We start from the raw sequence: 24,532 nt of genomic DNA, 5'->3' as shown, positions 1-24,532 counted from the left end.
AGCATTATTCTTAAAGACACACACAATCAAGCATGGGGCAGGTGGGGAGCAGACCGAGTCTACCTCAGCCAGAATGGAATTGAACCTGTGCTGTTGGCATTATTCTGAACCATGCACTAGCCATCCAAGCTAACCAGGCCCTTGGCCATACTATATCCACTGAAAATTGCTAGATATATTATAAACACTCCCTTAAATATGGGGTGGTGCCAGAGGACTGGAGAATTGCAAATGTTATACCCTTGTTCAAAAAAAAAAGGATAAGATCAGTGAGTATAGGCTGGTCAGTTTAATCTTGGTGGTTGGAAAACTTTTAGAAACAATAATCCAGAACAAAATTATCACAAGAGTGGGTTAATTAAGGAAAGCTGGTATAGATTTGTTAAAGGCAACTCATGGGCCAAATTTTACATGGAGGTGGTGTTCCCAGCTAAAAAGGTTGTGGCAGTTGGTTGGGGTGTGGGGGAGGCGAGTGGTGGGAAGGGGAGGAGGAGGAAGAACTGCACTTGACCATCTCACCTTGCAGCTAACAGCCACTGGACCTCTAATTGGTTTGAGTCAGGTCTCCTGTCCTCAATGGAGAGCAAATCCTGCCACCAAGAGCTGTTAGCCAATCAAAATGGCCAGCAGACTTTTTGTTCCAGCAGCACCACTAGGAGTAGTGGCTACTACTGGGACTGCAGGCAGGGACCAGGCCTCAGTGAGGGGTGTGGTGGGCTGGATCAACAGGGGAGTAGTGAAATGTAGGGGGCTGGGAAGAAGAATACTTTGGGGGCATCCTCTGATGGTTACAAGACCAGAAACCACACCTTCAGCCCAGCTGTGGTTGGTGGGCAGGTTCACCTGGTAGTTTGGGCACTTGAGCCTGGCCTACCACAGGAGGATGAGGATGAGCTTCAGTCGTTATTAGTTGACCACATAACTGGCCCACTGAAGTGGTAAAATACATGCAGGGGCTGGCAGGTAGGTAGCAGGCATGATATCGCTGCCATGGCATCCAATTTGACATCCTTCCCCACCTGCCAACCTGCCCCTGGGGAGAATGAAAAATTCAGACCCATGATTTAGGTTTTTGAAGTTACTTAAACAAGAGGTAACAGAGAGGATTGATGAGACAAATTGTGATTGATGTGGGGAACATGGAATTCCAAAATGCATTTGATAAAGTACCACATAAATAGGTTTGCCAGCAAAGTTGAAGATCATAGAATAAAAAGAGACAGTGGTCACATGGATATCATGTTGGCAGGAAACAGTATGGTGAACAGGTGTTTTTCTGACTTAAGGAAGGTAAAAGAGTGGAGTTCCCCAGGGGTCAGTAGGGGCACTGTTTCTCTGGATATGTATCAATGACTTAGATGCTCAGGGGACAATTTCAAAATTTGTAGGTGACAAAACTTGGAAGCATTGTGAACTGTGTGAAAGAGAGTGATAGATTTCATGGGGAGATAGACAGTCTGATGGAATGAGTGGACATGTGGCAGATGAATTTTAAATGCAGAAAAAGTGTGAAATGACATATTTTTGGTAGGAAGAACAAGGAGAGATAAAAATAAAAGGGTACAATTTTAGAGGAATGCAGGGGCAGAGACTCAGGGGTATAGGTGCATAAATCATTGTCAGGGCAGATTGTGAAAGCAGTTAAATAAGGCAAATAGGGTCTTGAGCTTTATAAATAGAGGCAGAGAATGGAAAAAAAAAGTTATGAAGAACCTGTAAAAAAACCTCTGGTTCATCCTCAACTGAAAAGGATGTGAAGACTTTAGTGAGGGTCCAGATAAAGTTTCCGAGAATGGTTTGACGGATAAAAGACTTCTGTTGTGTGGATAGATTGGAGAAGCTGGGGTTGTTCTCCTTGGAGAAGGGTGGGATGAGATTTAATAGGGGTATTCAAAATCATGAAGCGCCTGGACAGAGTAGATGGAGAGAAAGTGCTCCAATTGGCACAAGGGTCCAGAGCCAGAGGGCACCGATTTTAGGTGACTGGCAGAAGAACTAATGGAGGCATGAGGAAAACTTTTTTTTTTAAAATACGAGTGAATGTTTAGGATCTGGAATGCACTGCCTGAGTGTGGTGGAGACACATTCAATAGTGGCTTTCAAAAAGGGAATTGGATAAGCACCTGAAGACAAAATACTTGTGGGACTATAGGGAAAGGGAGGAGGAAAATGGGACTAGCTGAATGACTCTTGGAGGTGGAAATGGCTACAGCACGGAAGGAGGCCATTCTATCAACAATGTAAATTAGGAAATGCATGATATATCATACTGTTAGCAATATCGGACACCAGAGATTTTTTTTAGGAGTCCAGAGTACCTCAATTGGAAGGATGATGGAGGGAGGAAGTCTTGGAAATGCAATCAATCAATGGACAGCAGAAAGTAATGGTAGTCTCTCTGACTTTCTCTCTTCCACAGCCCCACAAGACTGCTTGGCACAGCAAAATTCATCCCCATTCTGACTGCATTCTTGTGTGACCCCTCCACATTATGAAAAACAATTGGTGTGATAACTCTACCTTGCCTGTTTAATCTACAGAAAGTGAAAGGTCCAAATGAGTAGTGACACCACATGAAGAACACGCTGTTCTCAACTCAGTAATTGAATTGCATGATTTGCATACCAGTCAGCCATGCTCCTTTCCATTTTGGGATAAAAATTCTTATTAGGGGAAGGGGAAGGCAGATGGAATGGTGACTGAGGCACAGCATTCCAGTCTTCATAAAATTATCAGAAGAAGTAGTACAGAGAGTTAGCACAGTACAATCTTGCATCTGAAAAAAAAATACTACAACTCAGACAAATGTCATATAAGTGCCAAGTAATTTCAATTGTGATTCCCTACGTTTCTGTACTAAATCAAATAAAATGCTTCTTGACAAATGTGTAAACTTCCCCACCCACCTCAGCAACTTGAAGGGCCAGAAAGCTGCAAGCTATAATTTGGGCAATTACTCCAGGATTCTTTCTGCTGCTGTCCTCCAGCTCTGACCCAGCCAGAATATACAGGGTCATTGGGAGGAAATCTCATTTGCATGGGTCTGGCAGGCACATATGTCACTACAATGCATCTGAGCACCCATCTCTCCACTGCAGCTGGAAAATCTGTCCCACATCACCTATCCAGGAGTGAGCATCTGTCAAGGCCTTCTCCAAAGTTGCTATTCTATCTATCCTGGGTGAGGGGCTGACGCCAACATTCACACTACACAAGTGCCAAGGAATGACCATCTCCAGGATTAGACAAGTCAACATGGATTTATGAAAGGGAAAACATGTTTAACGAACTTACTGGAGTTTTGAGGATGTAACTAGCAGAATAAATAAGGGAGAACCAGTGGATGTGATGTATCTGGATTTTCAGAAAGCTTTTTGTATAAGAGATTAGTGTAAAATTAAAGCACTTGGAATTGGAGGTAATATACTGACATAGATTGAGAGTTGGTTAGCAGACAGGCAAGAGAGAGCAGGAATAAATGGGTCTTTTTTGGAATGGCAGGCGGTGACTAGTGGGGTACCATGGGGATCAGTGCTTGGGCTCCAGCTATTCACATATATCAATGATTTAGGTGAGGGAACCAAATGTAATATTTCCAAGTTTATTGACGACAAAACTAGCCAGGAATGCAAGTGGTGAAGAGGTTGTTAAGAGGCTTCAAGGCAGTTTAAACAAGTTCAGTGAGTGGGCAAATACATGGCAGTTGCAGTATAAATGCAAGTGTGAAGTTACCACTTTGGTAGGAAAAATAGAATGGCAGAGTATTATTTAAACAGCGATAGATTGGGAAATGTTGATGTACAAATGGACCTGGGTGTCCTTGTACACCAATTGCCGAAAGCAAGCATGCAGGTGCAGAAAGTAAAGGCGGCAAATGGTATGTTGGCCTTCTCTGCGAGGCCTGGAGTACAGGAGCATGTCTTACTGCAGCTATACAGGGCCTTGAGAAGACCACACCTGGGAGTAGTGTGTGCAGTTTTGGTCTCCTTACCCAAGAAAGGATATACTTGCCATAGAGGGACTGCGGCGAAGGTCCACCACTGATTTCTGGGATGGAAAGATAGCCATATGAGGAGAGATTGGGCTGACTAGGCCTGTATTCACTGGAGTTAAGAATGAGGGGATCTCATTGAAATATATAAAATTCTAATGACAGGGCTGGACAGACTGGTTACAGGGATGATGTTTCCTCTGGCCAGGTGGTCTAGAGCAAGGGGGCACAGTTTCAGGATATGGGGTAGACCATTTAGGATTGAGAGGAGGAGAAACTTCTTCACTCAGAGGGCAGTGAACCTGTGGAATTCTCTACCACAGAGGGCCGTGGAGGCCAAGTTGCTGAGTATATTTAAAGAAGGAAACAGATTTCTAGAATCTAAAGGCATCAAGGGGTATGGGGGAAAAGTGGGATTATGGCTTTGAGATAGAGGATCAGACAGGATCGTATTGAATGGCAGACCAGTCTCAAAAGGGCTGAATGACCTACTCCTGCTTTTATTTTTCTATGCTTCTTTCTATGTTCCAACAAGTGAGAATCTAACTAACTAACTCACCTTGACATTCAATGGTACTATCATTGCTGAATCCCCAACATCAATATTCTGCAGATTATAATTAACCAAAAACTGAACTGGACTAGCCATAAATACTGTGTCTACATGAGGTGGAGGAAGTCTGGGAATTTTGCAGCAAGTAACTCAGCTCCTGACTCCCAGAAGCCTGTTCGCAAGGCACATGTCAGTAGTGTTATGTGCGGCTCCAACAACACTCAAGAAGCTCGACACCACCCAGGACAACAGCCTGCTTGATTGGTGCCCCATCCACCACCTTAAACATTCACTCCCTCTACCACTGCTGCACAGTGGCAGCAGTGTTTACCATATACAAGATGCGCTGCGGCAACTTACCAAGCCTCCTTTGACAGCACCTTTCAAACACATGACCTCTACCACCTAGAAAGACAAGAACAGCAGGCACATGCGAACACCACCACCTGAAAGTTTCCCTCTAAGCAACGCAGCATCCTGGCATGGAACTATATTGCCGTTCCTTCACTGTCACTAGGTCAAAATCCTGGAACTTTGTCCCTAACAGCACTGTGGGTTTGGCTACACTAGATGGACTGACTGCAGCAGTTCAAGAAGGTGGCTCACCACCACCTACAAGGGCAATTAGGGATGGGGAACATGTGCTGGCATTGTCAGGGTTACTCACTTTCCATTAAATGGAAAAAGAAAGTTCCTCATTACCACTTATCGAACTGGGTTCCTGCAGCTTATTTCCTTGTGCAGGCTAATACAGCTCATCTGATGGCATATCAACCTCCAGGCTGATGTAGTAATGAAGTAGGAATTCCTAATATAGGGATTCCCCACCACTGGCTCATCCATTTGACATGGTTGATCTCTTAAGTGAAATTAAGACTTCGGCACGTCAACGTAACCTCAATGTGATTCCTAAACCAGGAACAGAAAACTGTAACCCTCTGTTTGAATAGGAGAAAAGACAAAAATCAGATGTTTGGACCAAATTCACGAGGTGTTAAACAAAGCTGGAAGATTTGCTTAGAATCTTTGGGGGGTGGGGGGTGGGGAGTGGGGTGCGGCTCACTGTGAAAAACACGTTTTGAGATCAAATGTTACCAGGCTGAGAAAGTAAACCCTCAGGAGCAAGAATCACATTGGTCTGGTTCCGGAAGAATTGAATATCTACTTAAAATGGACGGTGTAGTGCATGCCTGATGGTGCTTTTTTTTTGGTTCTGTTAAAAGTTCTGTTCTGTGGTTTAAAGTATAAGTTGCCTAGAAAAATAGCGTTTAGTCAAAAGTACTTTTAGTCTGTTTGTTACAGTAAACATCTCCAAACATGAAGTCTTGTGTCATTGGTTCACCTTTTAACTGGAAGTGCAACTTTAAAAAAAAAGTGGTTATTAGTCTCTATGGAGATCATAATACTACTCCAAAATGCTAATGATAATAATCAGGCCATCAGTCCTTTGTGCTAGGAAAATAACATGTTGATGACTATACTCTCTCATTGGCAGTTCAGTTTGATGGTTTTGTTACATTTCAGAGATTTTATTTGCTACAACCATGTCAATCTTCAAATGTTTGGATTTCAATTGGTGATATCAGCCATTATGGCTGGTTTTTAATTGAGGTGGAGGAAACAAACATTGATAAATGTGAAAGAATATTGAAAAGAAATATGCAAAAGCTGAAAATTTGAAATCAAAATACCAGTTCTGAGAGAAATGATGTGCTAACATTGAGGCAAAATAACAATTTGTAAAATGAACATAATCCCCTTAGAGACCTTTAAAAAGAAATACAAACTTCCAGTGACTGAAAGGATCACACATCAAGTGTAACAAAGTTAAAAGCAACGTTAACTAAACACTTTCAGTAGTCAGCGTATATTCTAAACTATAGAACAGTTCCCAATTAACTTCTAAAATAACAAAATCCCTTTCCATTATTTGTCCCTTGGAGTGGCAATTCATTCTCCAAGAACCTGTCCAAGGCGATTCTTAGCTCCCAAAGACTTGCTTCCTTTCCCATCCAATTAACTCCTAACCCAAGAGCTCACTTCCATGATAAGAGATGAATTGGAGATTCTTCCCTTCAGCCAAAGCTAGTTGAATCTTCCAGTTTTGTTTAAATTCTCAAAAACTTAGTTTCTTCAATCAGAACATGAGCACCCACCAGAGTTTCACATGGTGACCAACAGAGCCAGCATTTTCTCTGCTTATGATGCAGGTCTAGCTCTGAGACTTAGTATATCCACCATTAGTACAGCTGCTCTGGTCATTGTTTATCGATGTTAAAAACTTGCACCTGCTTCCCAGTAAAAACAACCCATTTCCCCACCCCTCCCCCCCTTAACCTTTACTAACCAGCCATTCAGGCTTGGTGTCAGCTGAATGCAGAGCAGGTCATATGATCCCTTTCACTCCTATCTTACCCTAAAGAGACAGTCGCAAAACATAACACTTACAAACATGCTGCGTATTTCCACCAATTTTAGTTAACTTTTGATGCAGTTTCAGAAGGAATAAAAAAAAAAGTACAGAAATTATTAGGTAGAAAAAATAATTAAATGTTAAAACATCAAAATTAACAAGCAAAGTAAGACTGAAGAACTGAATTATTATTCACTTGTGTAGGTCAGAGTTGGTATTATAGTAATAAAATACTCCTGATGTTTGACTGGCTTTATTAATGATCAATTTAGAGTTATAGCGCTAGTTACAAAATTCACAGACCCAGAGAGATAACTATTTGCTTAGACTTACCACTCATCTAATAGTTAAAAGTATTCTTCTTAAATGCAAGCATTCCTGTCAAAACTGCATCACTATTATGTGTAGTGAGCCGACTGCATAAGTAGACCAGGAATGCTTCTGCTAGACATCATGGACCACTTTGAAACAGTTTTCAGAGCTGGCAGATTTGAACAATGAGCACACTGCCCAAAAAAAAGCAACATGGCCTCATTAAAGTTATCTGGAAGGATTTGAAACTTAGCTGGTAATTTTTCTGATCAATCAGATGAGTCTGTTTCTCTTGTCACAAAGTACATCAAGAGATACTGAAATCTGCTCCAACCTGGAAGCAGTTAGTCACCTCTGGTTTGTGATATCAGTTGTTCATCATACCACCAAATGCATCAATCAACCTATCATCGTATGATGAATAGCAGACATATTTCTTTGTTCAGATGCACATTGACTATCAATTTCTATGCAGCATTTAACTCAAAACTGCTTGTTTAATATGGTAAAAATATGAAGAGTGTTCTGAAAACCACAATCAGCTATGTTAGTTTTTGATAAGAGATTACCCTGGCCATCTTACACAGGGAAGTAGCCTTTCACTTCTTAGTATTTAAAGTGTGATCAACAGCTGGATTAAGTTATCATACCAGGAAGGGTACTTTGTTGAAGCCAGGGTACTGAACTTAAGGTAGATACTTTAACGAGGGCAATTGGTTGGTTTTTGGAAAGTAGCAAGCTGAAGGACTTTTTCCCTTCTGAATCTATTCAATAGCCTTGGAGTGCATCTGTGCTATGGGCGGAATTTTACAGCCCTGTTGTGGTGGGGGCATGGCTGTAAAATGCAGCAGGCTGTTCAAAAGTCCATTGACTTTAGCAGGACCAGAAAATCTCACTGGCGGGAGGGGCCATAAAATTCTGCCCTAGGACTTAAGTATACCAAAATAACAATGCCTTGTACCACAGCCCTTACCCCAGTCAATAGAATAGGAGCTGACTGACTTCCAGTCTACTGTTGAAATAATTAACCATTAGAAAGTGAGAGACAATAGCACAGAAGTGATTCACTGTATAATTATTTTTCCTCTCTACCTGTAGGGAAGAGCTGACTTCTGCTGCCTTACTGGTTCCTCTTTTAACCCCTCTTTTCCAAATTATGATCCCACTGACAATATTGGTCCATCAATAGCTTGTCCAATGGTAATTTTTCATATGTTAAGCCTTGACAAGTGTGCGTTGGTAAGATAGGACACAGCTACTCTTTTCACCCAATATCAAGTCACCTACACTTCCAGCAGAAGGTTATTTGTGATTTTTTTTCTCCTCTTCCTGGCCCACTGGCTTGGAGATAAAAACAAAAAACTACTGCGGATGCTGGAAATTCAAAACAAAAACAGAATTACCTGGAAAAACTCAGCAGGTCTGGCAGCATCGGCGGAGAAGAAAAGAGTTAACGTTTTGAGTCCTCATGACCCTTCTACAGAACTGAGTAAAATTAGGAGAGGGGTGAAATATGTACTCCCCCCACCTCCCCCCCCCAAACTTTAAACCAGTTTATATTTCACCCCTCTAATTTTACTCAGTTCTGTAGAAGGGTCATGAGGACTCGAAACGTCAACTCTTTTCTTCTCCGCTGATGCTGCCAGACCTGCTGAGTTTTTCCAGGTAATTCTGTTTTTGTTTTGTCCACTGGCTCGGAGGTTGGTTGATGCACCTCCATCATTGCCCAGATGGAAATCTGCTGATTGCACACAGACCAAGTAATTATACAGAGTGCCCTGGTCTGCATGATGGAGCAATACATTGGAGTCATCTGACTGGAATCTCTGAAGAATGTCAGATAACTTTGCCATTAATAAGCAAGGAATCAAAAGAACCACAGTCCTAGTTTTAGCACTGGGTTTAGAATAATTTGTTAAATATTAATATTGTCTTCTCATATTTATCAACTAATGTGCATAATGTGTTGTCTTTTACTATACACTTGTTTCATTAGTGTTTAACATTTTATCATCATAATTTAAAGCTCTAATCCAGCAGACTGGAAGTTAGCAAATGTAACACCTCTCTCAAAAAAGGACGGAAAGAGAAAATAGCCAGTCAGTCAGTAGGGAAATCTTGGAACCCATTATTAATCATGTCTTAACAATGCACTTAGAAAATCAAAGTCAATATAGTTTTACAAAAGGGCAACAATGTTTAACAAATTTATTAGAGTTTTGGAGGATTAAGTAGTATAGATAAAGGCGATCCAGCAGATAGCGTATTTTGATTTTCAAAAAGGCATTTGATAAGGTGCCACACAAAAAAAGGTTGATATACAAGATAAAGGCTCAGGAGTTGTGGGTGATATACTAGCATGGATAGAGGATTGGTTTACAGATGGAAGCAAAGAATAAGGATAAACGGCACATTTTCAAGTTGGCAGAATAACTGATAGATTGCAAGTAGCTGAAGACCCAAAATTGATCCTTGTGGCAATCTATATTAATGACTTTGATGATGAGACCAAGAGTATCCAAGCTTGCTTATGATACAAAGCTGGATGGAAATGCAAGCTGAGAGGTGGACACAAAAGAAGCAGCAAAAAACTTAAAGGGAGTTACCAAGAAGATGGAAGATGGACTACCATGTGAGGAAGTGAGAGGTTATTCACTTTGCTGGGGAGAAAAAAAGCAGAATATTTTTTTTTAAAAAGTGAGAAACTTCTAAATGCTGGTGTCAAAGAGACTTGGGTGTACTTGTATAATGGACACAGGAAGTTAGCATGCAGAGACAGCAAGCAATTAGACAGGCATATGGAGTGACCTTTATTGCATGGGATAGGAGTCCAAGAATAAAGACTCTACACAATATTCCAGCTGAGGTCTAATGAGTGTTTTATATAAATTCACCATAACCTCCCTGCTCTTGTATTCTGTGCCCCTATTAATAAAGCCCAGGATACTATATGACACCCTAGTCACATTCCTCTTGGTGTTGAGATTCAAGATTCATTGCACTCATACGGTTTGGCTTTTTTTGTTCCTCCAAACTGTCATAAGTGTTACATCCCTCAGACTTCCTTTCCTCCTGCACCCACCTCCTTTTAAAGCCCAAGCTTAGCTTCACTTCACTGCGATTCTTCCTATCTTTTCTTTCCTATAGTATTCAACCATGGCTAAGACCCTTCACCCATACTCGCCAACAATGAACAATAAGCATCTATTGTACAGTGTTTTGGTGAGGTCATACCTGGAGTACTGTACACAATGTTGGTCTCCATAATTAAGGAAGGATGGACTTACATTGGAAGTGGAGCAGCAAAGACTCACTAGACTGGTTCCTGGGATGAGAGGGTTGCCTTATGAGATGCTGAGTAAACTGGGCCCATTCTCTCTGGAGTTTAGGAGAATGAGAGGTGATCAATGAAATATGCAAGATGCTTGACAGGGTAGAGGCTGGGGAAGTTTTTTTCCCCTTGCTGAGGAATCTAGAACATGGGGATAGTCTTAGGTTAAGGAGTCAAGCATTTAGGACTAAAATAAGAATTTCTGCTTCATTATAAAGTATATTTAAGGCTGAAATAGACAAATGTTTGGTCTCTTGGGGAAATAAGGGTGGTGGGGAGCAAGCAGAGAAATTAAATTGAGGCTGAAGATCAACCATTATCATATTGGATGGTAGGGCAGGCTTTATGGGTCATATGGTCTAGTCCTTTTCCTACTTCATAAGTTCTATTTTAACCTCATTTTTTCACTTCTGAAGATAATGAGGATATCAGAGGCATGGGATAGAGCCAATGGCTGAAAGAATCCTTTGAAAAAGGTTCTTAGTTTGTTTTACTGGATGGACTATGAATTTCACAGATATCAAGGCAAGTAAAAGCATTCTTGAGAACACAAATGAGCTGACTCCCCTAGAAGAGGAACTTGAAACATGTAAGCCAAAAATACCCAAGACCTAAAAAGATAACTATCATTGGCACGCATTACCATCACTCCTTTCCATGTGAACATGCAGTAGCTTAATTGGGGGAAGGCTAATTATAACAATATTGGCAGGAACTGAGAAATCTAGACTGGAGGCGGATGTTTGAGGGCAAATCAACAACTGACATGCGGGGGGCTTTCAAACGTCAGTTGATAAGAATTCAGGACCGGCATGTTCCTGCTAGGATGAAGGATAAGCATGGCAAGTTTCAGGAACCTTGGATAATGAAGGATATTGTGAGATTAGTCAAAAAGAAAAGGGAAGCATTTGTAAGGGCTAGAAGGCTGGGAACAGATGAAGCCTGTGGAGAATACAAAGAAAGTAGGAAGAAACTTAAGCAAGAAGTCAGGAGGGCTAAAAGGGGTCATGAAAAGTCACTGGCAACCAGGATTAAGGAAAATCCCAAGGCCTTTTATACATATGTAAAAAGCAAGAGGGTACCCAGGGAAAGGACAGGCCCACTCAGGGACAGAGGTGGGAATCTGTCTGTGGAGCCAGAAGAAATGGGAGGTACACTAAATGAATACTTCTCATCAGTATTCACCAAAGAGAAGGACTTAGCGGTCGATTTGTCTAGGGAAGAGTCTGTAGATAGCTTGGATCATGTTGAGATCAAAAAAGAGGAGGTGTTAGGCGTCTTGAAGAATATTAAGGTGGATAAGTCCCCAGGGCCAGATGGGATCTACCCTAGAGTACTGAGGGAGGCAAGAGAGGAGATTGCTGGAGCCTTGACAGAAATCTTTGTATCCTCACTGGCTACAGGTGAGGTCCTAGAGGACTGGAGAATGGCCAATGCTGTTCCATTGTTTAAGAAGGGTAGCAGGGATAATCCAGGAAATTACAGGCCGGTGAGCCTTACGTCAGTGGTAGGGAAATTATTGGAGAAGATTCTTCGTGACAGGATTTAGTACCATTTGGAAGCAAATGGGCGTATTAGTGAGAGGCAGCATGGTTTTGTGAAGGGGAGGTCATGTCTCACTAATTTGATCGAGTTTTGAGGAAGATGATCGACGATGGAAGGGCAGTGGATGTTATATACATGGATTTCAGTAAGGCCTTTGACAAGGTCCCTCATGGCAGACTGGTACAGAAGATAAAGTAGCACGGGATCAGAGGTGAGCTGGCAGGATGGATACAGAATTGGCTTGGTCACAGAAGACAGAGGGTAGCAGTGGAAGGGTGCTTTTCTGAATGGAGAGCTGTGACTAGTGGAGTTCTGCAGGGATCAGTGCTGGGACCTTTGCTATTTGTGGTATACATAAATGATTTGGAGGAAAATGTAACTGGGTTAATTAGTAAGTTTGCATATGACACTAAGGTTGGAGGAGTTGCAGATAGTGAAGAGGATTGTCAAAGGATACAACGGGATACAGATCGGTTGGAGACTTGGGCGGAGAAATGGCAGATGGAGTTTAATCTGGACAAATGCGAGGTAATGCATTTTGGAAGGTCTAATACAGGCAGGAATTATACAGTAAATGGCAGAACCCTTAAGTGCATCAACGGGCAGAGGGATCTGGGTGTACAGGTCCACAGGTCAATGAAAGTGGCAACGCAGGTGGATAAGGTAGTCAGGAAGGCATATGGCATGCTTGCCTTCATTGGCAGGGGTATTGAGTATAAGAGCCGGGGAGTCATGCTGCAGCTGTATAGAACCTTGGTTAGGCCACACTTGGAATATTGCATGCCATTCCGGTCACCACATTACCAGAAGGATATGGAGGTGTTGGAGAGGGTGCAGAGGAGGTTTACCAGGAGGCTGCCTGGTCTGGAGGTTATTAGCTATGAGGAGAGGCTGGAGAAACTCGGATTGTTCTCACTAGAGCGACGGAGATTGAGGGGCGACTTGATAGACGTTTACAAAATTATGAGTGGCATGGACAAAGTAGATGGTCAGAAGCTTTTTCCCAGGGTGGAAGAGTCAATTACTAGGGGACATTGATTTAAGGTGAGAGGAGAAAACTATAGGAGGAGATGTGCGGGGCAAGTTTTTTTTTTTTTTACACAGAGGGTACTGAGTGTCTGGAATTCACTGCCAGAGGAGGTGGTGGAAGCAAGTACAATAGTGGTGTTTAAGAGGCAGCTTGACCAATATGATAGGAAGAGAGGGATACGGACCCCGGAAGTGCAAAATGTTTTAGTTGATGGGCAATATGGTCGGCGCAGGCTTGGAGGGCCGAAGGGCCTGTTTCCTGTGCTGTACTTTTCTTTGTTCTTTGTACCATAGCACAGCCAATTGATGCTTATTGTTCATTGTTGGCGAGTATGGGTGAAGGGCCTTAGCCATGGTTGAATACTATAGGAAAGAAAAGATAAGAAGAATCGCAGTGAAGTGAAGCTAAGCTTGGGCTTTAAAAGGAGGTGGGTGCTGGAGGAAAGGAAGTCTGTGGGATGTAACACTTATGACAGTTTGGAGGAACAAAAAAAAAGCCAAACAGTACGAGTGCAATGAATCTTGAATCTCAACACCAAGAGGAATGTGACTAGCGTGTCATATAGTATCCTGGGCTTTAATAATAGGGGCACAGAGTACAAGAGCAGGGAGGTTATGGTGAATTTATATAAAACACTCATTAGACCTCAGCTGGAATATTGTGTAGAGTTCAGGGCTTCACATTATAGGAAGGATGTGAACACATTGGAGAGAGCGTGCAGAAGAGTTTTACAAGAATGGTTCCCGGAATGAGAAACTTCAGTTACGAAGATAGATTGGAGAGGTTGGGCCTGTTTTCCTTGGAGAGGAGAAGGCTAAGACGAGATTTGATAGAGATTTTCAAAATCATGAGGGGCTGGACAGAGTAAATAAGGAGAAGTTGTTCCCACTCAAAGGGAACAAGAACAAGAGGGCACAGATTTAAAGTGATTTGCAAAGGAAGCAAATGTGACGTCAGATAAAAAAATTTCACAGCGAGTGGTTCAGGTCTGGCATACACTGCCTGGAAGTATGGTGGAGGCAGGTTCAGTCAAGGCATTCAAGAGGGCATTAGATGACTATTTGAATAGAAACAATGTGCAAGGGTACAGGGAGAAGGCAGGGCAATGGCACTAGGTCATAAATGCTCATTTGGAGAGCCAGTGCAGATACGATAGGCTGAATGACCTTCCTTCTGTACGCACATTTGTCTCATGGATTCAACGTGTCAATTTTGGATTGCTGACTTTAGTTTTACTCTTGATCACCAATATGACATGTTTTTTCCTTTTGTGCATTAAAGAACTATTTCAAGATAACTTATCCATGCCTTTTTGTTATCTCTAGTCTTGACTATTCCAATTATTACCCTTATTCTAATCACCACCTATAAACCAAAACTTTGCTGCTTGTATCCTAACTCACAAGAAGTCTAGTTCACCCATTATTCTTGTGCCTATTGACCAACATTTGCTGCTGTTCCAGCAGTGCTTCTACATTAAAATTTTCATCCTCGATTTCAAATCCCTCATGGCCTGGCCCCTTCTTTCTCAGTTAGCTCTCCCAGCCTTGGTGTTTCTCCAATTTTGGCTTCGTATGCATCCACAATTTAATTGCTCCACTATTGGCTGCCATGTCATCAGTTACCTCGATCCCAAGTTCTGGAATGCTCTCCCTAAAACTTCAACTCTCTACCTCACTTTCCCTCCAAGACATTCCTTAAACTCTACCTGAGTATTACTGAAAAAAGAGAGACATGTTGCTGAAGCTTTGTCGTGTCATCAGGACAAACACAAGAATGCCAAATTTCAAACAATCACAACAATTTACACTACAGGAGAAAAAGGTACTGATTGGTTGGCAAGTCAATTCCGATTGGCTCAAGGCAGTACCATGGAGAAAGCAATGGGGAAACTATACGCTCCACAAGTTCACAGGTTACTCAAAAAATGCAACGCTTGAATGTATTCCTTTTATTTGCAGAGAATAGGTCCCTGCTTAAAATCGTATTTCATCTCTAGCAAGTGTAAATAAGCCACATTACAAGCTTGACTGATTATCTTAAACTGGTTGTTAGTGTAGCTATTAATGCACAGAGGATTGTTCAGTCAATTCTGCCCAAATTGCAGAATCATATTCTAGGGGAGGTGGTGGCATAGTGGTATTCGGGTGACCCAAGGTAATGCGCTGGGGACCTGTACTTGAATCTCACCATGGCAACAGAGTAACATTTGAATTCAATAAAAATCTGGAATTAAGTCTAATGATAACCATGAAATCATTGCCAAGGTTGTAAACGCCCATGTGGTTCACTACTGTCCTTCAGGGAAGGAAATCTGCTGTCCTTACCTAATCTGGCCTACATGTGACTCCAGACTCTCAGCAATGTGGTTGGTTCTTGAATGCCTTCTAAACAAGGGCAATTAGGGATGGGAAATAAATGCTAGCCTAGCCAGTGGCATCCACATCCCATGAACAAGTAAAAAATATAGTTTAAGAGTAGATGTTTTGTTTTGGGCTTTGCAAGTGCAGACTGGTTGAGTACGGTCTGTACTCTGCCAACTGCGAGCCAATGAAGGAACGTGCTGTTTGAAATAAAAACAGAAAATGCTGGAAAAACTCAGCAGGTCTGGCAGCATCGAGAGCGAGAGAGTGAGAGAACGAGATAACGTTTCAAGTCTGTATGACCCTCCAGAGTTGTTTGATTTAATTACCCAAATCACTGAGATGTGCACCCTATGTATCTAGCATTGCATTGGCACTGAAATTCATACATGACGTTGCTCAACTGTGTGATAGGCTAGCTATTGGACTGATGGCAACATCTTGTTAGTGGAAAATACCACGTGTATAGCCAGTGCATTGTAGCAGTTTGAAAGTTTGCTTAACCAGTTGTTCAAATTTTTGATACTTTGCCTTTCCAGGATAACTTGCGGTAGGCTGGGCACTTTTCAGGCCTGAATGGCCCATTTGCAATACACAGTGAACAATGGTCTAGTCAGGGTGGCCACTCTCCTACAGAATAGTTTAGATGTGCTTTATTTCTGCATCAAGATTGCAAGGGAAGGGGCCCTATTTACAAGATTGCTGATGAGGCCAATCTTATAGTTCACGGAGCTAGATGAATCCCAATATGTATATTGTCTACTGTAAGCCTGCCTTCACAAGACAATAGTGGAGAACACGTTAGCCCAGTCTACCTCAGTTTACCCTGGAAAGGCAAAGTATCTCAAAACGTGAGCAGCTGAAGCAAGCCGTTTCACACTGCTACTATGCATTGGCTACACAAGTGTTATTTTCCAGTAACAGGATCAACCGTCAGTCCAAAAAGATGATTGCCTACCACACAATTGAGCAACCTCGCACATGAATTAGTGCTGATGTGATGCTAGGTGTGTATGCTATTGGTTGTTTGTGATAGGCAGAGTACAGACTGTATTCAACTAGCCCATGCTTGTGAAACCCAAAACAAAATGTCTCTTGTCAGATGTGACTCTGCAATTAAGCAGGACTTTAAGTACAGCATATCCACAGGTTCTTCTTTATCCAAATTCCTGGTTACTTCCTCAACTTAGTCAAACAGGATTTCCAAACTTGATTTCCCTTTCACAAAAACATGCTGACTCTGCCCGATTGCATTGAGATTTTCTATGTGCCCTGTATAATAGGTTCCAGCAATTTCCCCCATGACAAATGTTAAGCTCACTGGCCTGTAGTTTCCTGCTTTGTCTCCCTCCTTTCTTGAAAAAGATGTCACATTCACTATTCTCCAATCTGATTGAACTTTTCCAGAATCTAAGGAATTTTGGAAAATTAAAACCAATGCATCTACTATCTCAGCAGCCACTTCTCTTAGGACCCTAAGATGAAGTCCACCAGGACCTGAAGACTTGTCACCTTTTTGTTCTAATAATTTTCACCCTACCCCTGCTGATAGCAATTCTTTTAAATTCCTCCCTCCATTTCACCTCCTGATTCACAATTATTTCTGGGATGTTGTTATTTGTATCCACTGATGACAGATACAAAATGCCTGTTCAATTCATCTGCCATTTTCTTAATTCCTATTATTAATTCACTCTAGAGGACCAACACTCACTTTACTTACTCTTCTTTTTAAAGTACCTGTAGAAACTCTTACTATCCATTTTTCTATTTCGAGGTAGCTTTCTCTTGTAATTTTTCCCCTCCATATTAACGATTCTTCGGTGTACCTTATAATCTGTCAAGTTTCCTGGCCTGCTACTCATCTTTGTGCACTCCCACAATGGGGCAGATAGGGGGCCTATAAACCATTCCCACAAGTGCCTTCTTACCTTTAGAATTTCTCATCTCTATCCAAAGTGATTTGACATTTTGATCCCCAGAACTAAGGTCATTTCTCTCTATTGTACCAATGTCATCCTGAATTAACGGAGCTTTTCCTCTACCTTTCCCTGGCTACCTGTCCTTCCTAAAATGTTATGCACCCTTGAATATTCAGATCCCAGTCTTTGTCCCTTGCTAGAAGGGACATACTTTCATATGCAGGGACCCATTCCCTGCAAACAATAGGAATATGTTCAAGCCTTGCACCTTTTTTTTTTTATATATATATATAAATTATCCAGGAGCTTGTGGAGCCAATGGTTCCCCATTACTTTCTCCATGACAACAACTTAACCAAAGTCAACCAATCTGTACCCTTTTTTCTTGAAATGTCAATCTGTGATCATTTGAAATTTGGCATTTGCGTTTGCCCTGATCAGTATGAGACAAAAAGCTTCAGCAATATGTCTCTCTTTTCAGAAGTAATTATGTTCAAAAAATATACCTCGATCAAATTTTGGTCATTTGCTGTCATATTCTGTTATGTGGAATGGAGCTGGAATTTCCATGTCAGGTGGGTGGAAATCTAGGCATGCAGGTCCCGCACTTGGAGGTCCCAGCCTATTTTGATCAGCACGGCAGAGTGAGTGGGTCACGAACCTACACACAGCACCTTGCTGGCTCCATTGTGGGAGTGCACATTTCAAACTCCCCACCATTTTCATGGAGTGGTTCACCCCAGCTGAGAGATGTCATGATCATGGGGGAATCCCTATTCTGGAGTCAGGAACCTTTTGACAGGCAAGTTCCAAAGGTGTTGACATCTTTACAGGTCATATGTAATCCTGTATAAATTGAATATGGTTTTAATACAGTAATTAATGAAACAGTTATGTTCTTAAAAAAAGGTAGTGACCATCAAATTGACCAGCATTGAGGATCTGGAAAAGCCATCATTTGCATTAAAGTACATTTCCAATGGATAAAGTGCTCTTCTGCATTGAACAGCAGTGATATTCAGATTTGACAGTATAGTTGTCCCCTGTGATTTAATATTTTAATAGAAAGGCAGCTCAGACATCTGCTCCCCTATTTTTAAACTTGAAAAGATGGCTGAAGTATTTTAATGACTTCAAAGGTTTTAATGTATTCAGCTCTTGAGGCTTTGGTTACACAGCTGTGCAGTGGAATCCCAATATGCATGCTTTGCAGAGTTCCAAGTTCCACTAATGCATCCTGCTCAGCAGGGCTCGTTGATAAAGCTGTGAAGGGGACTGTGTGTTTATTTACCTTGACAGTTTTAAGAGGATTATGTTTTTGACTGATCCTTCATTTATTTTGACAGTTCATGAGGATCTCAAAAGATTTCCCAATTTTTTTTTTTTTTTAAATATTGGGCTCAAGAGTTCTGTAGTGTATTTTTAAAAATTCTTTCACAGGATGTGGGCATCGCTGGCTACGTCAGCATTTGTTGCCCATCCCCAATTGCCCTTACTGGGTGAGTGGGCATGGGGTAAAGGGGCAGGTGAGCAGGCATGGGGATGGGTGAGTAGGTATGGGAATTAAAGATTTTGGGAGTGGGTGAGTAGTCATGGGGATTGCAAGGATATGGAGGGGGTGGGGTGAAGGGTTAGGGGTTGAGGGTTAGGAGGTCTCACTCATCTACAGAACTGGATTGATGTACCCGCAAGCGGAGACAGGCCTTCTAACCTGGTTATCTTGGCATCAGCCCATCTCCATTCCTGCCTTCTGTTTTGGGGGAGGTGGGGGGTGATGGCCCCCAACTCCAGCCTATCCTCATCTGAGGTGGAGGGGGGGCAGGGAACATACAGTGGAAGGGCACGGCACAGGCAGGATTGCAATAATCAGGAATTTACTTGCTGGCCCTGAATTGCATGTTCTGCTGGCAGATCACAAAGTGACACTGATGCAATCTGTTAGCTCACCATCCCCTCTACTGGATGGAGGAGGTAGAAAGATGAGAAGTAAACCATAGGATGCATTCTCAAGAACTCAGAATTTACTGAAGGAAATGACTGCTTTTCTTGATAAAGATAAGCGGAGAGCAACTAACCTAGACATTGTGCCTGTGCATGTCAATCTCCAAGACCTAATCAGCAGTGGGAAGGAAGAAGATTTGATTTTAACTATGTCTGACAGAGCTAGTGGGTATTAAATTACATGGCGCAAGAGTGGAAAATAACTATCATACAAAATATTTGTATGTTTAATTAAAAAAAGGTGTTAATAATTTGGGTTGAAAGCCATTATTTTCACCTCTTCTGGTCTCAGATTTCTCCCTAATTGGCTAATTAACTAGCCACTTATAGTCATCTGAAAGCAGTTAGAGAATTCTATTTTGGTTGTGCATAGAGTTTTCAGTCTGTTATCTGTGTTTGATCACAATCAATCGATCTCCCAACTCCACACTTTGATGGAATAATTTCAGCATTTTACTCTATCCTTTGATGATGGCTCAGCATTTGCTCTGAAGAATGTGATCATTAGCTTTGAAAAAAATTATAAAGCTAAGTACAAGACATTCTTAATCTGCAGTATTTCAAGAGCAGTTTGGTGTCTTATCAAGGTGGTCAGCACTGTGGAAGAACCAAGAATTTTCCTATGGTCTCAATTTGGGCACTTGCCCTTCAGCCAAATTTACCCATCAATTCTGTAACTGATCAGTTTGTTTTCTTGTCACCCAGGGCATCACCATGAGACATCCACCAATCTATTTTCATTTTAATTGTTTTCCATTGCTTCTATAAGCAGAAGAAAGGAAGTAATATATTATAAAGTAAAAAATGAGATAGTCAATTAGTTCTGGATTATTTCACTATTTGGAGACTGAACCTGCATTTTGGATATGTGAGACAAAAGGTAGGCAGTCTCTCTCCTCCTGTGGTATTTCCCAAGCTGCTCTCTGTGCCCAACTATATAAAAGCTTCACAAAATTAACCGTGATTATGGAATTTTAATATAATTTAATGAAGTTAATCAGGGAAAAATATTTGGTCCAGACAGCAACAGTTGATTCTGTCCAGATGCATTACAACTATTTGAAACTTTGAGCTGCATTAAAATCAGAAGCATTATATTCCCAGTATTTTTAACCACAATGGCTGCTCTTCATGACAATGTAAGGTTATGTGCACCTCTTGCAAATGGGTTCAATGAAGTTAAACCATGGCCGCTTGCTTTGTCATTCACTCCCCCCACCCGAGTGTGGCAAGATCCATATCTTTAGACCTGCACTGGCAAAGTTATGGGAGCTGCTTGCCCAGTCTGCTTTTTCTGGCAGGAGCAGAGAGATGAGAATGGGAAGAAAGTGATTGCAAACTTAAGCAGCATTAAGAAATCCTTCAGCTTAAATCAATGTTGAGGTGAAATTCCTGTTCTCCTAATCACTTACGCCTTGTCCTGTTCAATTTATTCACCAATCACAAGAATCTCTTCCTCAGCTGATCAGCACAATAAGATTTAATTCGGTAAAAATTATATTTGGCTAAATGCAGCTTCTTTTTAATGCAAATTGCAAGAACCACATTTGCATGCTACAGCAATTTACTCAAGAGTGAGATTTAATATGGTTTCTCTATTTGAGAGGGAGCCTCAAATAAAAGGTCAAGGCACAAGATACAAGTGTCATTAGGCAGCAAATGATGCCACATCATTTTGTTTTAGTGTCTCTGGAGCATACATCAATAGAGAATAATCACCAGGTTCTGAAGGTCCTTTTTCTACAATGAGTCGCCACATAGGAGAAAAATCTAAGTTTATAATATTCTACAACATGCCTTCGGAAGCTGTGCTGAGCAAGTATCATGGTGAGAGGTTGCTGAGTTCACGCTTGGGGAGCATTTGCATTGTGCCAGGGACTGAAGCCAAAGATTAGGATCCTAGGTAATTACAGCAAGGAAACGAAGACCCTCACAACATCAGATGCAGTTTTTGGACAAAAGCTTCTCCCTTTTATATTCAAACACAAAACAGAAGGCATGCACATAACTTCAAAAAGTATTGTAACTGCAATAAATTCAAATTGAAGTGTAGCCACAATAATTATTCATTCATATTAAATATTTGTGACGTATTTTGTGCTGCAATCCACCTTGCAACTCATTTTTGGAGTACTTCCCACACCAAGCTGCCCTTCCTTCAGCCGTGCAAACAGGCTCCCTCACAGTCCCCCATTGACACATCCAGAGAAACCTCAGTCTTTCCCACTTCTCACAACAACCTTCTTGTTAACCTTCATGTTTCAGCCTGCTGCAAAATAATTGCGCTTATAAACTGCTCAAATAATTCACGTCACATAGAGGACAGGATTTCAGACAAACCTTGCCAGGAATCATTTGGGATCAAACTCAATATAATTTTCGTAGCATAAAACATCTCAAACAATCCGAGACACATGAAAAGCCTATACCAGTATATATGGCACAAATATTTTTGAGACAACATTGTCCATTGGCACATGATTAAAACTGTTTGCCTGATCACAACATAAAAGGAGACACTTTTCTCACTTACAGGTCGTGGTGTTCCTTAGGGACAAAAAAAGGTTCTCAGTTGTACTTGAGACATTTCATTAAAAAATATTCATTTACAGATCTCCTACCCAGAGGGTCATTTTTGTTGCTTTCAAACTTTAAATGAATGTTATGATCCCAGTAGACAATATGACATTTTTCTCATAAACACCTGCCGATGCAGATGATTGCAGTGAATTGGTGAAACAGTGTGACTCATATCGTGTTATCCCATTTTGAACTATAGTTCCCATTAAAAATATAGCATGGAATAAATTACCTGTAGATTTTTCCACAAAACAATTGAATAAATGGGTTGTCATTCCTATTAAATGATAGCTCTGCAGCACCCAGGAAGGCTTCTGACTCTACCAGAAAATAAATGGGTCAGTCCAAAGGGACAGACAGTTCCTGAAGTCTCTCCATCTCAAAATGCACTGAATCCTAGTTTCAACACTTAGCCTTCAGTCCACCCACTCCTGAATCTAAAAGCATCATGTTTGGAGAAATAAAGAAAACAGGATACTCTAAAGCTGTTGGCAGCTGGATTTAAAAATTCCCCTTCAGCGTGCATTTATATTTGCTTAAAAGCTTTCTTCAAACTGACCAACGGTCGTGCCCTACTAATAAACAGCGTTGGAAGATTAGCAATTAGCAGCTAGCAGTGATAAGCCAAGCAGTCCCTTGATCTGAAGGTTTTTGGAAGTAATAGAGCACTAGCAGAGAGAGAGAGAGAGAAAAAGAGGAAAAAGCAAGAGGATTTCCGCTAAATCTAATCAATCAGGAATGCATAATAGCTTCCATGCAGAACTGCTGACACTGGGTCACCAGCTTCTGTGACCCCTAAACACAAGACCAGCACTACAAAAAAAGATGAGAGAATCCGAGCTAATTGTCTAGCAGTGCAGTGCTTTCTTCACTTTCACCCAGCAATACAGCTTCAACCACACCCGCACATTTCATGACAATCCAGTGAAACATCTTTCATCCTCATTATTTCAAATTTCCTTTTGCTTTTTCCACTAAACTCCCCATGTCTTACCAGCAAACAGACAGGCAAAGAAGAAAATAATAAGTATTTAAATGAATGCATTTCTAAGACAACATTGTATTTTTAATATAATACACTGCACCCATAAAGGAAAAAAAAATAAGCAGCACATTCAAGCTCGTTGTCATTTTATTTTACTTACTGAAAACGCTCTCACAGTAGCACCCCTCAGCAGAAGAGAAAGTTGCCAGTGTTGCCAGATTATTGCTACTTTGTCACCAGCTGCTCTGCACTGGATGCAGATTAAAGCACTTTTAAACTCCAGAGCCTTACCATGTGACCAAGCAGTCATTTGTGATGGGCAGAATAAATTATCAGACGAGCCTTGCACCCCCTAGCCAATGTTTGGGGAAGTGTAGCTTTCTGAAAAAAAGAATCACTGGTGTCTGCCAAACCTCCCAGAGCTCGGTCTCCAGTCAAGCAGCGGAAGATAAAATATCTTTTCTTCAAGTACACATATTACAAATATGTCTCTGCTTTTCCAAGGTTATTGAATTTTATAGGAAATGTAAGGGTATTTTTGACAGTGGGTGGGGTTGTTGGTGTTGGAAGTTTAATTGATTGGGGAAGTCTTAAGTTTATTTCTTTGTGTGTGTTTATTTCTCTCTTTAACCCTCTCCGCTTGGAATGCAAGCTCAAAGCCGGTTTCTAAAGCACAGCAGCTAAACACACAGTATACATTAACAAATCAATACAAACAAAGGTCCTCGAGTCTCTGCATAAAACATGAGGCTCTTCTGAGGCTCTTTATCCTAATTGAGCTCTGATCCTGCCACCTCATTCAGAATGCACTATCTGCTGTCTCAGCTGACAAGCATGGGGAGATTATGTATATGCATGTATATATATATATATATTATCTATATATATATTTATGCTCAAGCCAGAAATATGGAAATGATATCTATTTTTCTATGACTGCTCCACTTTCCCACACAGCTGCTGTATTCATTTGCTCAAAATAGTTAAGAGTGCTGTTTATTTGAACTGCCTTAAAATTTGACATTCTTTTAAACAGCTTTGTTCCATAGATCTTTGACTGACTTTCCTTACAAAGTTTAGCACACATTTAACCATCAGTTGTAGAATTATAAGAAAAATAAGGCATTAGTTTGATGTGACGTGGTCTGGCTTTCAAAACAGATTCAAAAAGCAAAGCCAACTTCGTAGATACTGTTAAGCACTACAAAGATGTTCCAATGTCCTGAAACGGTTGACAGATCCTTTATTTTACCCTTTCTTCTTTTCTCTACTCCCTTTGTTTCATTTTCTCAACTGCTCTTTTCAACTTTACTGGAGGTCTGCTTAATCCTTCACCTATAGGTTTCTCTAAAAACTCAATAAAACTGGGATGAAGTACCTGGATGGATCACAGAGAAAATTAGTTCCTAGTCCTAATTCCTAGCTCCTGGCATTGATATTTGTGATTGCCGTAGGAAGATTTTTGCCCTGTATTATTATTATAATTGGAAGTTTTGCCAGGGTCAG

General features: G+C 41.2%; 1 protein-coding gene across 1 annotated transcript in view; it reads right to left on the bottom strand.

Annotated features, from left to right (window-relative positions):
* The window catches only part of cntfr (ciliary neurotrophic factor receptor), a 358,596-nt gene extending 335,223 nt beyond the window's left edge, over window positions 1-23,373 (bottom strand). The window contains exon 1 of the mRNA XM_078551607.1: window positions 23,187-23,373. Within this exon, the coding sequence (XP_078407733.1) occupies window positions 23,187-23,336 (150 nt within the window). The 5' untranslated portion in view covers window positions 23,337-23,373. The remainder of the gene's footprint in view (window positions 1-23,186) is intronic.
* Window positions 23,374-24,532: the final 1,159 nt, after the last annotated feature.

This window comes from Cetorhinus maximus, chromosome 1 (assembly GCF_964194155.1).
Source record: "Cetorhinus maximus chromosome 1, sCetMax3.hap1.1, whole genome shotgun sequence".
NCBI lineage: Eukaryota > Metazoa > Chordata > Chondrichthyes > Lamniformes > Cetorhinidae > Cetorhinus > Cetorhinus maximus.
The sequence above is the reverse complement of the archived record's forward strand: the minus strand, read 5'-3'. Positions and strand labels throughout refer to the sequence as shown.